At 31.3% G+C, this 18120-nt stretch overlaps 1 protein-coding gene across 2 annotated transcripts in view; it reads right to left on the reverse strand.

Annotated features, from left to right (window-relative positions):
* Positions 1 to 18120, reverse strand: part of LOC142320383 (polypeptide N-acetylgalactosaminyltransferase 13-like) — a 79464-nt gene that overhangs the window by 33870 nt on the left and 27474 nt on the right. For both annotated transcript variants that reach the window (XM_075358096.1, XM_075358093.1), the window contains 5 exons: positions 16123 to 16232; positions 9221 to 9401; positions 4401 to 4570; positions 3001 to 3168; positions 1228 to 1438 (listed from right to left, as the gene is read on the reverse strand). In XM_075358096.1, the coding sequence (XP_075214211.1) occupies positions 1228 to 1438; positions 3001 to 3168; positions 4401 to 4570; positions 9221 to 9401; positions 16123 to 16232 (840 nt within the window). The remainder of the gene's footprint in view (positions 1 to 1227; positions 1439 to 3000; positions 3169 to 4400; positions 4571 to 9220; positions 9402 to 16122; positions 16233 to 18120) is intronic.

Raw genomic sequence — 18120 nt, forward strand, 5'->3', positions numbered from 1 at the left:
AGCATTTATTCACACAAAACTGAAACATCTAATCTGGGGGTTTCAGACCATTAAAAGATAATTATAATAATACATGAGGTTCATAATTTTTCTATATTTTTTGTTACGTTAATGTGTCTTGCATTAAATATAGGTACTGGTTATTTGATGCAAATAATGTGTGCTGTGGATTCACTACCATCATGCTGAGTATTAAAGTCAGATAAATTATTTAATGTGTTGTCATTAAGACCAAGTTTTGATCTTAAGCAAATGAATTCATGTTTATATTCATGTTTTGCCAAAGGGATGTGTAAAGTCAAGACATGTCTATACAAATAGATACAAGAGAAGTGCTTTTCAAAATTTATAACTGAAAGTTAATTTCAGTATATTTTATACATATGTGGAGGAAGTGTAAAATTAAATGCACAGAATTTAATAATTATTAATAACAAATACAATACATAAGATCAAAAATCAGTAAATTTTCTTTTACTCTGCTTTAATTATAATTCAGAAATACAAAAATTTATTTGAAATATTTACTAGACATAAAGCTTTGTTTAAAATTTGTTTCATTAAATGCATTCATCAAGCTTCAAAAAAATTATAAAACTTAAATAATTTTTGAATGAACCACAATTAGATCTGGCAAAAGTTGTTTTTTTTTTTTTTTTAGATTTTTAGAATAAAGCTCCTGAAGGACATAATTATGATTAAGTTCATTTCAATTTATCACGTCATAAATAAAATCTAATCATATGCACAAGTCATTCATTATTAACTATGGAACTAATACAGGAGTAAAGTTATCTCACTGTAGAAAAAGAATCACAATTGATTCTCAATATCAAAAACTTAGTTCATTTTAACCAAGAAAATATGGTAAGTTGATTACACAATTATGGCACAATCAAGACTACAACAATAAAACTATTTCACATAATTAGGCAAAAAATTTCTAAGAATTTCAGATCACTGAAAACTTAGCTGTACTTTTTACATTGTTTTATGAAGAAATCTTTTGATAACTGTCACATGTCTGCTACCATGCCTGATTGCATAAAAATTTGATAATTTAAAAGCATTTGTCCACTTAAAAATGCAGCTAATTCATTTGTGTAGATACTGATCATGAATTGCTACTTTTTTCGCTAATAAAAAGAACACATTTATATAAAAAATAATACTGATTTCAGTACTCCAATTTTGTTTTGATTTAATACAGTTCAAACTTAATCTTACCTAAATGGTTGAGTCATATCTTGCCTTCTTTTTTTCAGCTCTGCTGCATCAAGCGTATACCACCTGAAATGCAGTTCCCAGTTGAACGCTCCCCAATGCAACTCAAAACTTCTCACATAAGCAAATGTATCATCACTGATGATATCAATTACAGGACACACCACTCTCTTTCTATCTGCTGCTACTCGCACTACTAAACTTTCCAGCCACCCTAAGCAAAAATAAGAAAAACATTTATAATTTTTATGTACACTTCCATGACTTTCAATTATCAAAATAATAATAATAATAAGTCTTATTTAGCAGAAAAATATTACAATAACTAGAAAATTCCATAACACAAAAATCAGACAGATAATAGTCTTAAGATCATTTGAGAGGTTGGCTGTTTAACTATGAAGTATGATGTAGAATAAAAAGAAAAAATTTACATCTGTACATAAAACTATCTAATATTACTTGTAATAACAAAATATTTAAAAAACCATTCCCATCCAGTAATTTAAATTACAATTATTCTGCCTTCACAAAGGAAAAGTAACAGAAAACAAAAAATAACCAATTACATTAAAATAAAAAGACAGTTGATATCAACAGCAAGATTGTAGAAAATTTTTTAAGCTACTCCTTAAAAGTTTACAAAAGAAAAAAAAGAAATTGATACAACCATTTTTCTTCAATATTCAATATATAAAACTAAAAGTTAAACTCCTTAATCAGTTCAGTTTATATCTTTATTGCCACGCATGATTAAATACTTTCTTATTAAAGTCCAATCTTCTTCATGCAAGGAAAAGATTATGATAATGTTTTATTTTTTTCTAAATGCAAGGAAACTGATGATGTTATGATTTATTAATTCCTTCAGGGGAAAAACATACCAAAAACCTAACTTACAAAAAATGTTTCTCCAAAATTCCTTCAATATTGGACTATGATAAAGTGATATAATTTGATTTTTGGATACCAATAAGGCAGTAACTATAGATATCTCTTAATAAATCTTAAATGTAATTTTAAGGTATGAATAAAAATGATAAAAAGCTATCTCTAAAAAAAAAGTATAATCAGGAACATCACTTGGCAAATACAATATTTTCTTAATAAAGAAGCATTGGATTACTTCTATCTTATTGTACATCCTGTTTCCAAAGACCTGTGCACCATAATTTACAGTTTCTCTAAAAGCATAAATTTTCCTACTAAAGGGGTTTTGATTATTGCAGATTAATTTATTGAAAGCATTCATAGCAAATTTAACAGTACTTGATTTCTCTTCTAAGTATTGTTCAAATGATAATCTAGTTGAAAGCATGACAAGAAAATATTTATAAGAGTCTATATCCTCAAACTGATCTTTTTTTTACCACTACTTTTCATACCAAGATCATTTGCCCCCATCTTGAAATACTATTATTTTGACTTTACCTTAGATTGACGTATAAATTCCAATTTTAGCAATATTATTCAAATATGAAATTATATTGCGAAATAATTATTATTTCACAATATAATTTCTTCAAACAGATGATAAGATTACAAAATCATCAGCAAAGGCTGATAATATAATATAATTTAAAATGATACCTCCAATATTTACATTATCCTCAAACAATCCTAAAGAGATCATTTAGAACAAACCAAACAGCAGTGGACTTAATATACAACCTTGGCTTTTAACTATTAAAATATAAATCAAGTAAAATAATAAAATGAAGTTTAAAAATTCATGGTCTAATTTAATGTTAAGAATAATTAATTTAGAAAACATACCAACAGTGCATTCACAGTGAGCATCAAGGAACGTTAAAATCTGTCCTTGGGCACTACGTGCCCCTAATAAACGAGCTCTGACCAATCCTTCACGTTTTCCTGTTCTGAGAACTTTAGTAGGTACGCTTAACCGTGAAACATAATTATCCAAATCTGCTCCAAGAAATTCTGAAATAATAAAATAATATGTATAAACCCAAAAAGCAATAAATGAATTGTTTTTCTGAAATGATACAATTAACTATCTAGACACCTTAACAACCCACACAAATTATCATCCACAGAATAAATTTTGTTTCATTCACTAAAAACAAGTATGATCTTTGAAGGAAAGACAGAAGTAATATTAAAATGAAAGTTAAAGTAAACAATGATAAAAACTGTGTCCAATAATTAATGCTTGTAGCAAGCATTTAAAATTAAACAAATTCATAAAAAGGAAACTTACCATAACTAAATTTTGCGGTGTTATATGAAGTAGATCTTGTTCTGGTGTTGCCTTTGCATATATTCTCAATACACATTGCATATGATAAATATCATGTATATGATATTCTGTTTCTATGAGGAACAGAAACCCTAGCTTTACCCAGTAGGCATTTATCCACTACTTTTCTGTTAGTACAATTCCCAGATAGAAAACAGTCATTGGACAGTTAGTTCCATAGATATAAAAAAAGAGTTACCTTTGTACCTCTGCAGTTCCTACAGGGTCTGAGTAAATAAATGGCTATTCATCTGACCACTAGGAAGTGCCAGCAAGGTAATCAGAGAGTCTCAGTTGATTTCATGACACTCATTCAAGGAAGTAGTAATGAAAGTTGAGGAAGAGAGAGAGGGAATGATCAACTCTCAGAAAACCTGCCTCTGACCAGAATATTTTTACTACTAATGTATAAGGTGCAGGACATTTGCATGACTTCAACATTTTAAAACATAAAAATCAGCAAGATAATTTTGATAAAATAGTTCCAATTGAGAGTGAATGTGTTATAAAAATAATACAAAACAAAATTCCAAGTTCCTTTAATTTACTGTTGAAATAAATTCTACGGTCATTAGGTTCTACTTTAGATAAGTTTCCTTTTAACAATGTTGTAAATATGATGCAGTTAAAAAAAATGGAAAATGCGTTTGAAAACAGTATTTTTTAAGTAAATGAAATGAAAATAACAATTTTAAGAAAAGTTATAATGAAAACTTGCAGAGGTTAAGTTTTTGAGAAAATCTTAAAGATTTAACCCTAAAACACTGGACTCATTAACCTGTATTTACTAAACAAAAGATACTAAATAATAAGAATAAAATGAAAACTGTAACAAGTACTGAGAAGTAAAAGATCACTAGTTTCTAATAATCTGCAAATGTATCTACCAATAAAAGTTTTAAGACCATCTTACTTCTGGTGCTAGCATCGTCAACAAGGATGATCTCTTGTAGTAATGCTGAAGGTGATCTATTAATAACACTATGGACAGTTCTCAGTAATGTCGACCAGGCTTCATTATGGAAAACAATAATGACACTTGTTTTTGGTAACCCTGTTATATCTATTTGTTTCGTTCTACACCTAAAACATAAAATACTTATTTCACTTAGGTTACCTATATACTGTTAAAAATACAAATATAAATTAAATTAGGTTAAAAATATACAATAATAATTTTTTTTTAAGACACCATTCAGTTATCCTTAATTTACATTTAAATTATAATTATATAATTTTATATATAAAATCTTTACACTGTTTTGGTTTCCTCCATTTTCCTCACTTCTAAAGGATTTTTTGTATTTTTCCATACCTCAGAACTTAACATATGGTCTGGAAACATGGAAAATTTATACTTTATTTAATGTCTGATATATTGCTATTTACTATCAATTTTGATCACTAATAAATTAGAACAAAAATTATAACTTTATCAAGATTATCTATATATAATAGTACTGCAGGCTAATCTTCAGTAAAATTATTTAGTCATCCTCTTTCTTCATATAAAGATACAGCATTGATTTGAGTGTTATTTTCTGCCCTTTCTAGCATTTTCACTAATAGTCAAAGTCACAGTTGAAGTGTTTCAGAGTACCTCCACTCTCAAAACTACTTTTTGCACTGAGTCTTGTCAAATAATAAGGATCATCAAATAATAGCAAAGGTAAGCTAAACAGTAAAACAAAGCTCTCTTCCCACTCCCCCTCACTACTGTCATGACCTCTTCTGCTTTGTCTTTGCCACTCTAACAGTTCTACAATTTAGTGAAACTAACCCTTGTGATTTATTATTTTAAAAATTTTGGATTTTGGAAAAAATATGTGGTTAAAAATTCAGTAGATGTGTCAAATAAATTAAATAAAATCAATATTGCAAAATATTATACGCTTATATCATTTGAAACTAAAAATTTATACCTGTCGTACCAGTTAAGGTAACAATTAAAATTTTGAAATATAAATTAAAAGAAAGAAGTAGTAACAGAAGTCTGAACAAAGAGTTTATAGACATATTAAGAATTATTTTAGACAAAAATTAATTTAAATTCAATAACAAAATATATTCACAAAACAAAATTCAGTAACAAAATATATACACAAAACAGACTAGGAATGGGAAATCTTTTGTCAGGAATTTTAAGTGAATTTTTTATTCAATATATAGAATAAAAATATGTACAGGTGATTTTGTAGTCCTGTTACCCAATTGTTAATGTCTGGTAATTTTTTTCTAAGAAAGGGAAATTTTGTTTTGTGACACAAAGTTGGTAGCGCTGCTCAACCGGTATAGATACGGCAGTGTGAGTTGATTCTCCTTGAGCTGTGTAAACTTTTGTGCCGTTTCCAGTCATGTTACGAACAGAATGTCTTTTACCACAGAACAACGAGTTTTCATTCTTGAACAATATTTAACTACGAAATCATACGCGAGTGTAAAAGAATCATTTCAAATTAAATTTGTTGGTGTTCCTCCACCAGAAAAAATGTAATTTCTAGGCTAGCAAACCGATTTCGAGAGACAGGTAGTGTTTGCGACAGAAAACGTAGCCGTCGACCGACTCGCTTGACAGATGACGTTTTAGAGAATGTAAAAACAAGATTGCACAATTCTCCACGGAAAAGTTTACGAAAACTTTCCACGCAAGTTGGTTTGTCATATTCGAGTGTTCAGAAAGCTGCTAAAACATTTAAATTGTATCCGTATCGCGTACGATTAGTCCAAGAGCTTCAGACTCCAGATTTAAACAAGCAATTGCAATATTGCCGTTGGTTTAGGTCTCTCGTAAATGATAAAGGAATCAAATTTTTAAACACAGTGTTCTTTAGTGATGAAGCTTGGATCCATCTCGATGGTTCCGATTGCAAAATCTTGTTATCTCGATAGCAAAATATTGTTCAAGAATAAAAACTCGTTGTTCTATGGTAAAAGACATTCTGTTCGTAACACGACCGGAAACGGCACAAAAGTTTACACAGCTCAAGGAGAATCAACTCACACTGCCATATCTATACCGGTTGAGTAGCGCTACCAACTTCGTGTCCAAAACAAAATTTCCCTTTCTTAGAAAAAAATTACCAGACATTAACAATTGGTAACAGGACTAAAAAATCACTCTGTATAATGAGAATGTTAGAAACTTATGACTGTTCAGAATATGTAAGATATGTGGATGACTTGTTTAGTAAGGATAAAAACGGAAACAAGGGAGATTGAATACTAAATGAAATTAACAAAATACATAAAAATTTGAAGTTTACAATGAAAAAAGAAGAAAACGATACAATAAACTTTTTAGATTTTAAAATAAGAAGGAAACCAGAAGAACTATCATTTGGTATATATAGAAAATCCACCTACACAGATAACATTGTAAATGCGAAATCTAGCAATCCATGGAAACATAATTAGCTGCATTTAGACATGTTCAAAAGAGCAATCAGTTTGCCATTAAGTAAAGTGGAATACAAAAAATAACTAGATATTACCTTTCAAATAGCAATCAGTAATGATTATGAAAAAGGAATAATAAGGAAACCATTTCAAACGATAAAAAAGCAGAAAAAAGGAACAATAATAGGCAAAAAGAAAAAAAAAAATGGTCAAAATTTACTTTCATGGTTAAAGAAATATATAAACTAACGGAATTTTTTAAGAAATATAACAAAAACATAGCATTTACTACAAATGATGCCAACAGGAATAAATTTAGAAATAATATACAAAAAAAAGGATTACAACAAAAATGGAGTATACTAAGTAAAATGTGATTGTAACATAATGTATATAGGACAAACACGGCAAAAATTTAAAACAAAATTTAACGAATATATAAGGTCATATTAAGTATGAGAAAAAATATTCAAATTATGCAACACATTTGATAGAAAAAGACATATTCCCAATGAAATGTTAAAATGCATGAAAATATTATGCAGAAAAAATAAAACTTTTAAATATTCCAGAAATCATGGAAACATTCAAGCTAAAATTAAAATGACAGGACACAATTAATGAACAAATAAACAACAATCTGATGAAATCTTTAAAAATATAAAATTGTTAAAATAAAAATCACAAAGTTTAGTTTCAAGAAATTGTAAAATCATTAGAGTGAGAGGGACAAAGCACAAGAGGCCATGACAGTTCAGAGAGGGAGTGGCAGGAAATTCATATCCCTATTTATTTGACAATCAGTGCTCAGAAACACTCAATGCTAAGTGGTTTGAGGATGGAGATACTACAAAACAACTATGAATGTAGTTGTAGAGTGGCAAACACTAGGAAGAGCAGAAAATAACACAAATCAATTATGATAATCATAGCAGAAATATAAAATATGGTGAAAAAAATACATCACTTTCATTTCATAACATACAATACAAAGGTCCCTTCTGATGAGTTCTTGTGGTAAGTGTATACCCATTTCTTTGAGGTCGTTTTTCCAGTTTAGTTATTTATTATCAATCACATTATTGTTGAACGTAACTTAAATTTATGTCAGATGTATTACATATGCTGTAAAGCATGACAATATGCCATCGTATTTCTAGAAAAAATCAAGAAGGCCACACATTTTATGTACCTTATATCTATACCAAATTTGATAACACTGCAGAAGTATGAATTAGTTTTGAATATTCTTCCCCATGGTCTCTTAATCATTATCCTAATCATAGTGCATTGTCATGAAGAACAAAAAAATGTTACGTTCAAAGGGATGTGTAAAGCATAAGTAAAACTGACATTTTTCAGGACAATTGTTACAAGCTACAAATGATGAAGTACTTGATATTTTTTTATTCCTACAACAATTTTTCTCTGCAAAGTTTTCTAGAAATTAATAACCGGTAAACCAATCATCCATGATTATGTTACAATGGAATTTCCAGTAATTTCAGTAACTGCTACTAGATGAAGAAAAATATAAAACATAATGTTATACATTTTAATTGCTTATGCTTGTTTGACAATATATATCTTGAGACTGATGGTGTAATACAATCTAGCAACAATCAAAAATTACAAAAATACTCTAAATCATATCTTAATGGATTTGCTCAACACATACTGTTTGAAACTTATATACATGTTAATTGTATAAAAATATGTATTTTTTTAAAATTATGGAACAGAATGTTATGTAAGTTTCAGTCTTGTTGCATCTACTGCATTAGCACTATTAATTCCCAATGGATGTAAGTGAGAGATAAGAATTTCAGTAATATATATTTAATCATACCAGGTGCAATAGAGACTGTTATTGTTAAAAAAAAAGACAAAGATATAAATAAAGCACAAAAGGTATTATCAGTGGTTTTCTTGTGCAAATAACCTGCATCTATCAAATGTTTGCAGGTTTGTATAGCATGAATATTAATAGGTAAGTAACTGCATGATTATTATTTATGAATATATATTTTACTCTGACATTTTTGAGCTGTCAAACAAGAATTCAGTATGTAGAATAAAATAAAAATTGAGAACTAAGTCATCAAATGTAGACAATTATGTTACAAATCTATTTGTGTAAAATGCTAGATAATTAAATGAATTTGATGGAATAAATACTACTTGGAAACAGCTACACCTGATTGCAATGAGTAAATATGATAGAACTCAAGAGTGCTAAAAGTTAATTTTATGTTAATAATAGCCTCTTTGTTCCTGAAAAGGGAACATACTTTACTTTTACCTCCATTCTAGAAATTTATAAACATTAAGAACTACCTCTTTTTTCTGACATCTGGTAATGTTCGATTAAGTGGGATTCTATCACTGGCCATCAAATTAAATCTATTAATATGATACAACTGTTGCATACGCGTACTGAGATGTGGTGGGATCAGAACTGGTGAGCCATCTTTTCCTTCTCCTGGCTTCGGATCAAACATATTAGTGTTCAACAGTGCTGAAACACATCAATAACAAATATAATATAAAATTACTAATACAATTAAAAATAATAACACCTACAATTTTTTTTTTTAATATATGGATATTGGTCATACTTTTTCGAAGTATTTTAATGAAGAAGATGATAATGAAATTATCATCGGTAATGAAATTATAGGTCTAAAAATGTTAGAAATCAAACAATTTTGAGCCCAATATATTAATGACTACACCAACTAGCTAGCCTTTTCAGAACAGCTCCAAATTTATTCCAATCGAGCGAATTATTATTAAAAATTCATAAATATTTGTTATGTAACTTCTCCTACCATGGTAAAAAAAAAGTACAAGTCAAATAAAGATGATTAACATATTATTCAAATTAAATCTGCCATCTTCATAATGAATTGGGTGTCAAAAAAGGGTTTTAGTTTGTTATAATATCTCTTGTATGAGGTGTACAGAACTGATTTAAGAACAGAATCAAAGAGCAAAAGGGACAGCTTTACCTGTACATAAGAACATAAATTGATGTCCTATCTTTCCATTTGACAGTGCCACAAGCAAAGATTGTGACTCCTGAACAGAAAGTATGTATTTTTGCAGTTTGCTAAATATGAATCTGTAGTTGCAGTTCAATGTGCATTGTAGAAAGTTAAAATCTGATCCTCCAAGTGAAAATAACACTCATCAATGACATAATCTGTTTGAAACAAATGAATTTCAATATAAAGGGAAGAGTACAAAATATTGTCTTACAATGTTTGAAGAAAATGTAGAATGTGTCGGGGAATCCTTCCTGCATAGTCCTAAAAAATCTGTTCAGAAGACCAGCCGCAAACTAGCAATGCCTGTGATGATAGTGTGGAATGTTTTAAGAAATCCTTACATGTGCATCCATACAGTTTACAGCTGTTACAGGTTTTGAAGCCTACCAACAACTATACTGTGCATGCCAACACCTCAATTGCATGAAGATAATGATGTGTTTGGTGATGAGTCGAGTTAATACACATAATGTTCACATTGGGAGAGTCAAAAATCCTCATGAATTTTATAATGCAGAAGGAACTCCCCAAAATTAAATATTTTGTGAGCAATATGCTAATGGTAAGTTTACAGTCCTTCTTTTTCACTGAAAAGTATGACAAGGGTGCTTATTTGGATATGCTACATACATGTCTCTTTCCTTAACTGCAAGATGGACCAGGATTTTATTTGGCAACAGAATTGTGTCCCTTCTCATAGGTATAACTCTGTACAGGATTGGTGAATGACATTTTTCCCAACTGCTGGATTGGTCACCATCAACCCGATAACACAGCTTGTTTGCAGTGGCCTCCAAGGTCACCTAATATGTTCCCATGTGATTTTTTCCTTTGGGGTTTTATAAAGATCTGTGTATATGCCTTCACTACCTACTGATCTACCCAATTTGAGGCACAGGATTAAAGCAGGTGTCGCTTTCACTACCCCAGACATGCTAGTTAAAACCCACCAAGTTGGTCTCGCGGTGAACTCGTCATCGCAAATCAGCTGATTTCAAAGTCAAGAGTTCTACAATTCAAATCCTAGTAAAGGCATTTACTTTTATACAGATTTGAATAATAGACTGTGGAAACCAGTGTTCTTTGTTGGTCAAGTTTCAATTAACCACAGATCTCAGGAATGGTCAACCTGAGACTGTACAAGACTACACTTTATTTACATTCATACATATCATCCTCATCCATCCTCTGAAGTAATAACTTATGGTGGTTCCAGAAGCTAAACAGAAAAAGAAAAAAACATGCTGGTTAAAGTATGAGATAAACTCTCTTATTGGTTGGATACATGTCACATGACTCAAGTTGCTTACATTGAGCACTTGTAGTGAAAAACTGTAAGAGTTACGCTTTCATTTTATCTGATTCAATACTGTATCTATCAACTGGCCTCCAAGTTTGCCTCTAGACTACTAAATATGAGGCCACTTGAAATCATTAATATATGAACAAATGTGTTATACAAGAGAAGGGTTAGTTATTAAAATTCTCAGTGCAACACACAACCAACACAAAACAACCCTGTTGAAATACAGAAGCCACCAAAAACATTTTTCATCAGGCAAAGTGCTGCATTCCCTTAAGGGAGGTCATTTTCAGCAGCTTATTTAATTATTTGTAAAATGGTTTTATTGTTTGTGTTTGTATTTGTTATTTTTCTAGAACAATTATTCTTTCGTTTTTTCATAATAAAAACCTTGTTTCATTTAATACCAAGTTAATATCCAAATATCTGCCATGTTCTGATAGTTTAGTTTTTAATATATATATTTTTCTTGAACCAGTTCTCCAGCAACTGCCAGGTCTGGGTGTGTGTGTGTATAGGCAAATGCAATTACTGCTACCAGCTTGCCATGCTTGAGGTAGCTGTAGATATAGTGCAATGTAAGTGTAAATATATCACTAAACATGTAGTCTGAACAGACTCAGGTCGACCACTCCTGAGATTTTTCTTCTCTTTTTTTACGAAAAAACATTTGTACGTCATCATCGCTAGGGGAAAAAAACATGAGATATAAAAACAAAATCAAATAGACTAACAAAAATTAAAACAAAATAAAAACCTAGATTTAAAAACAAAAACAAAACAAAGTAAAATATGAAAAACAAAGACAAAATAAAAACTTAAACTAATATGTTAGACACAAAAATATACAACTAGTGTAAAAAAAATCTAAAAACACTATTAAAAAGTATGTAAAATGTTAGCACTCCAGAGAAACAAAAACACCCAGATCAAAACGTCTTTATTATTGCCCAGGATTTGATGAAAATTCCTGGACAATTTAAAGCTATGATGCAAGGCTGCATAACGTATGCACTCCACAAGAATATGGCGCACAGTCAAGCAGCAGTTGCATCGTCTGCATACTGGTGTGTTTACTGCTGATATCAGATGCCCATGAGTAGGCCTCTCATATGTCCTATCCAGAATCAGCAGAGGACCACTTCCTCACAACGAATTTTCCTGTATCAGGAGTCCCATGACAACACAGAACCTTTAGTGTGCTCAAGTTTATTATCTACTGTAGCCATCCAGTCATCTTGACACTTTGCATGAAGAGTGAGTTTCACATAGGTAATAAAGTCGGATGCATTAACATGGGTAGTGAAGGATGGTTGACTACATGCAACTTGTATGCAACAAAATCAGCATGTTCATTACCCGGAATCCCCACGTGGCTAGGGATCCAGCAGAAACTCACTTGTGTGTTGCATTGGTTCAACTCGGCAATTGCATTGTAGAGTTTGGTGACTATAGAATGTCTAGAATAAATATTTTGTAAGGCTTGGAGCACTATATGAGTCACTACAAATAAGGATATGACGGTACGTAGAGTTAATGATACTCAAAGCCTTATTTATAGCGTATAAATCAGCAGAAAAAACACTCATAATACCAGGTAGACCAAACATATAGGTTCGGCCATTAACAATAAATGTGCATCCATACTACTGTGTTTGGGTTTGTCTTGGAAAGAATATCGTGAAATATTTGCCAAAAGAAAATAGATGGTGTTGATTCTTTGCTGTATACTGCAAGGTCTAACATAAAATATAAGGTATATCTACATGAAGGATATGAACTGGATAAAAAATAGGATATATATTAATTGGAAAAATAGAAGGCACCTCAACATTTATAAGGCGGAGTAAATGTCAGGCACGTATACCCACAGGCGCAGTATAATATGGATGGTCCTCATACCCTCAAAAATAAGGATTTCCAAGGACTGTGTCAAAGGCCAGGTGATTGGGCTGTCCTTTAAGATGGGTAAAATAAGATGCTAAAAGCTGGTCCCGTCTATCCCAAAGTGATGGCTCACCACAGTCAACAAGGATGCTTACAACAGGGCTTGATCTAAAGGTACCTGTAGCAAGCCGAAGAAAAGCATGATATGCTTTTATATATTTGCAATATATATGGCAAAATCATGAACAAATAAAGAACATGAAACAGGAATCTGCACACTTTTAGTAATACTGTTGGTAGCTATAGAAAATAAGATGGCACTTAATACACTTCCTTGAGGTATTCCATTCTCCAGGATGATGCTACCCGACAGAGAATCCCCAAACACGGACAGTTCGGTCATTTTAAAGCAAGCATATTTCTCTTGACTCCCCATTCTTTGAGGATGCGTAGATCATCATGTCGCCAATCCATGTCAAACACCTTTCTGATATCAAAGAAGATAGGGACGAGGTGCTGCCATAGTAGGAGAGCGTTTTGAATAGCTGTTTCCAATGATACTAAATGGTCAATGGAGAATTGTCCTTGTCGGAAACCACACTGTTCTGGAGATAAAAGGCCATGTCTCTCCAAGTACCATGTGAGTCTGCGGTTCACCATTCTCTCCATTACTAAGCATAAGATGCTTGTTGAGGAGATAGGGCCGTAGCTTGAGTAGCTTGCTTTGGCTTTACCAGGTTTAAGTACTGGTACAACAACGGCTTCTGATAGATGGATGGAAAGACTTGTGTAGAAAATAAGTCATTATGAATGTTCAATAGGTGTTATAACGCCAAATAGGAAGGTGTGACAGCACACCAAGACAAATGTTGTCAGATCCAGGGGAGGTGTCATATGACTTTTTAAGTGCTTGTGACAACTCGTTGAATGCGAATGGAGCATTTAATTCACCAACCAAATCTCCAATGTTTAACGATAATACTTCCATCTGTATCTTGTACCTCTGAAATTCACTACTATGTGATGAAGTAAGAGACACCGAGTGGAAAGAATTTGCTAAGGTAGTTGCCACTGCAGAAGATGATGAAAGGAGTTCTCCTTCATGAATTAGCCCGAGAACAGATTTTTTGATGATTCGCAAATTGCACGGATCTTTTTCTACACAGTAGACTTGGGAATAATGTGTGAGATAGTGTCCACGTATTTCTTCCATGACTTCCTCCTAACATCCAAGAATACCCAACAACATTCTGCTCTAGCCTTACGGTACTCTGAGATGTGTGGTTAATTGAAACCCAACCACCAAAAAACACTGGTATACACAGTTTATCATTAAAATCCATATTAAAGCAACTTTCCTTACAAGGACTGAGACATTAGAACTCTTTGTTTTTAACAAAGTTCAAAATTCTTATATTTGAATTTAGTTTCAGTAAACTTTATTCATACCTTTTTATCCAGAATCAAATTTTCTGCAAGTTTCTTTTAAAAATTTTATGTTTATTACTCATTTAATAAAGTTATTTTACAGCATTCATAAAATAGTGTAATTTTTTATCCCAATCTTTTGGTTTTTTACCCATATTTCTCAAAAACTATTAAAAAGTTAGTTCTGGCATCTATGTTTTTCTATTTTTCAGGTCAAATTTCATTTAAAGCCATAAAATTTACCCTTAATTTGAGTCCCACGAATTCTCTGGCTTAATCTTACTGAAGATACAGAATTAAGAGCAAAATATTTTGCCAGCTGACACTTGCTAACAAAGCATTTTCAAACCTATGTTTATAGGAACTTTCTTCTTTATTTTAACCAGTACAAGTCCTGAAAGTCTGTTACATTCTTCATGAATTTCTCTGTACAATAAATATGCATTCGATGTTATAATTATTACTTAGTTAAAAGTCAAATTTATCTTCTAAGTTGTTATGTTAATTTTATTATCAAAATTTTGAGATGCTACATATGTAAACTAATGATAAGAATGAAAGATGGAGGAAATAATACATGAAAAAATGTCAGATCCTACTCAGAAATCAAGCTCAATACTAGCTGATTAGAAGTTAGCACACTAACCACTGCACAAAGTGGTCAACCAAATAAATACCACTGGTTATTCCAGTTAAGTTTCAAGTGGCAGTATAATTTATATATAACATTTATTTAATAATAAAATAATGTATTATTATAGACAATGGTTTATTTCAATAAAAGATTTTAAATTTAATTACACAATCAAAATTATTATGAAGATAAATTTGAATTCTTTTTAAATATATGTCATCTAAAGTAGAATGTTTGTAATAGCAAACTACAGAGAATACCATACCTTGAATTAGGTATAATAATTTAAATCCCAACAGAGTACCTGTTATTTATTGTCAACATAATATGTGTAACTCTTAAACCTCCTCCACTACAATTCTGAAACTTTGTCAAGCATATTCAAAAGAAGTGTTATGTGAGAACACTTCTCTTAAGGTCAATTCTTTTAGTTGCAAATTTCACATATGCATGGTTTTAAAAGCAATATACATCAAAAACAGTAAAAATTGCATCCCTTTTTCCTTACGTTACCTGCAAAGTTTTTGAATAAATTTTATAAAACTTACTGTAGAAGATTAGATTCATAAATGAACAAGCTATATATCAACTTTGTATGAATTTGGACTGATCAGCTAAGTAGTTCTAAACAGAGATATCACCTTTCATTGAAAAGAGTATAATATGTCCAAGTAAAACAGTAATGCAGGCATTCTAAATTGTTAAAAGATATCTTCATTTGGATTTAAACTTAGATCTAGCAATATTAAAAAACAGTTATTCTGTTCGACAATACTGATCTTACCATTTAAATTGACAAGTAGGTACATACTGCTGTGCTGATGACACAAAAAATTATTCTTCTCTACTTTAAACAATGAAAAACATTAATAAAAATAATCCAAACTTATGTTTCATATAATATCAGAAATAATGTAATATAGAAACAAAAATCTACCATCAGTCAGATTTGGAGGATGCTTATCACTACTGGTATCTCCCATATAATGTCCGACTACAACATGTACTCCTCGACGATCAACATACTCCTCTTGATCCTTTGATAACCTATCAAAATAACATACTGCAGGAATAATAGTACACAATATACAATTATTTTAATGAAAAGATAAATGTTTTAATGCTTTTAAATATGAGGAATATTCATAAAGTAAGGGTTGTTTGGTCATTAAAAAAAATTAACTTGTGAGAAAAGGTTTTTACTCACAGTTTTAATTTACTACATATCTACTTCACTTTTCCACACAACCACCATCAGTTCTAAGCGCATTTCGTAAGGCTGCACCGGTTTCTTTAATCCCTCTGCATAGAAATTTGTTGCTTGGGAATTGAGCCAGTTGACAGCGGCAGTCTTGAGTTTGTCATTTTCAAACAGTTGTCCACTGTGAGCCACTTTTTCAATTGCAAAAAGAGGAAGTAGTCGCTAGGTTCAAGGTCAGGACTATATGGAAGGTGGTCAAAAAGTTCCCATTAAAAATCTTGAATCTTCTTTATGGTTAAGGCAGCGGTGTGAGGATGCGCGTTGTGAAGGATTACACCAGACAATAGTTTCCCGCATCGTCAATTTTGGGGCATTTCGCAGTACATGTTAGCTGTAATTGTTGATCTGTGTTCCATGAAATCAACCAAAATCGCCCTTTCGTCCCAAAAAACGGTAGCCAACATTTTTCAATTTGAGTACGCAGATTGCTTAAACTTTTTGCCATTTTGGGGAACTTGAATGGCGTCACTACATTGACTATTGTTTCAATTCTGCGTTTATGTAAGATATCCACGTCTCATTTTCTGTAACAATGCGGGAAACAAACTTTCTCCATCTTGTCAATAGTGATCCAAAAACGCTCGTCCATTGCACATTCTTTGCTCTTTGTGTTGGTCAGTGAGCATTTTCTATACCCACCTTGCACACAATTTGTGATATCCGAGCTTTTCTGCGTCAATCGTGTAGATAGAGGTCCGTCCAATACGCGGAAATTCATCAGCCAGAGCACTAATCGTCAATCACCGAACACAACACAGTTTTCGGTTAACATGTTAACGATTTCGTCGGTCTGAGTACTGGGCCTGCCATTCCGCTCTTCGTCATGCACATTTGTGCGGCCATTTTTAAAGTCTTGACACCATTGTCTAACCTTTCCTTCACTCATTATGTAGGTCCATACACGAGGCCCAACTACCAATGAATTTAAACAGCTGAAGATCCTTTTGCACACAAAAATCGAATCACAGCGCGCACTTCACAACTGGTGGACATCGCGATCTACATTCACCGGCAGGCAAACAACTATTGAATCAAAACAACTGCAATGGCTATGTAAATAGCCGGTAGATGGTCCTGCATCCTTGAAACTCTGTTCAGACCCGCTAATTAAATATAAGCCGATGGCCCTTACTTCATGAATATGCCTCCTAGTTTACTTAATAATGACTGATTTTTTTCATATCCAGTTAACTATAAAATAGACTTAAAATTCATATAATTCAAGGAACTAAAAAAATAATAATAAATGATATAATAAATCAACTACATATAATAATTTCTACCCCATAACCTTACAATCCAGTCCAATAAATATTACCATTGGTTATTCCGGTTTTATTCATGTTGCAAGTGGTAGTATAACCTATATATAAAATTTATTTTATAACAAAATAAATATATTATTAATACAATACTTTATTTCTATAAAATATTTTAAATTTAACTAAAATACAGACATTATTTTGATGCCAAATTTACATTTTTTTTAAATATGTAATCAAAAATTGGATTTTTATACTAATAAATTACAGAGAATAGTTTATCTTATATAATAATTTAAATGCCAACAGAGCATTTGTTATTGTCAACAAAATATGTGTAACTGCTAAACCTCTTCCATTAGAAGGTGAAACCTTGCCAAACATATTTAAAATATATGTGAGAACACATTAG

Source organism: Lycorma delicatula, chromosome 1 (assembly GCF_047948215.1).
Source record: "Lycorma delicatula isolate Av1 chromosome 1, ASM4794821v1, whole genome shotgun sequence".
Lineage (NCBI taxonomy): Eukaryota > Metazoa > Arthropoda > Insecta > Hemiptera > Fulgoridae > Lycorma > Lycorma delicatula.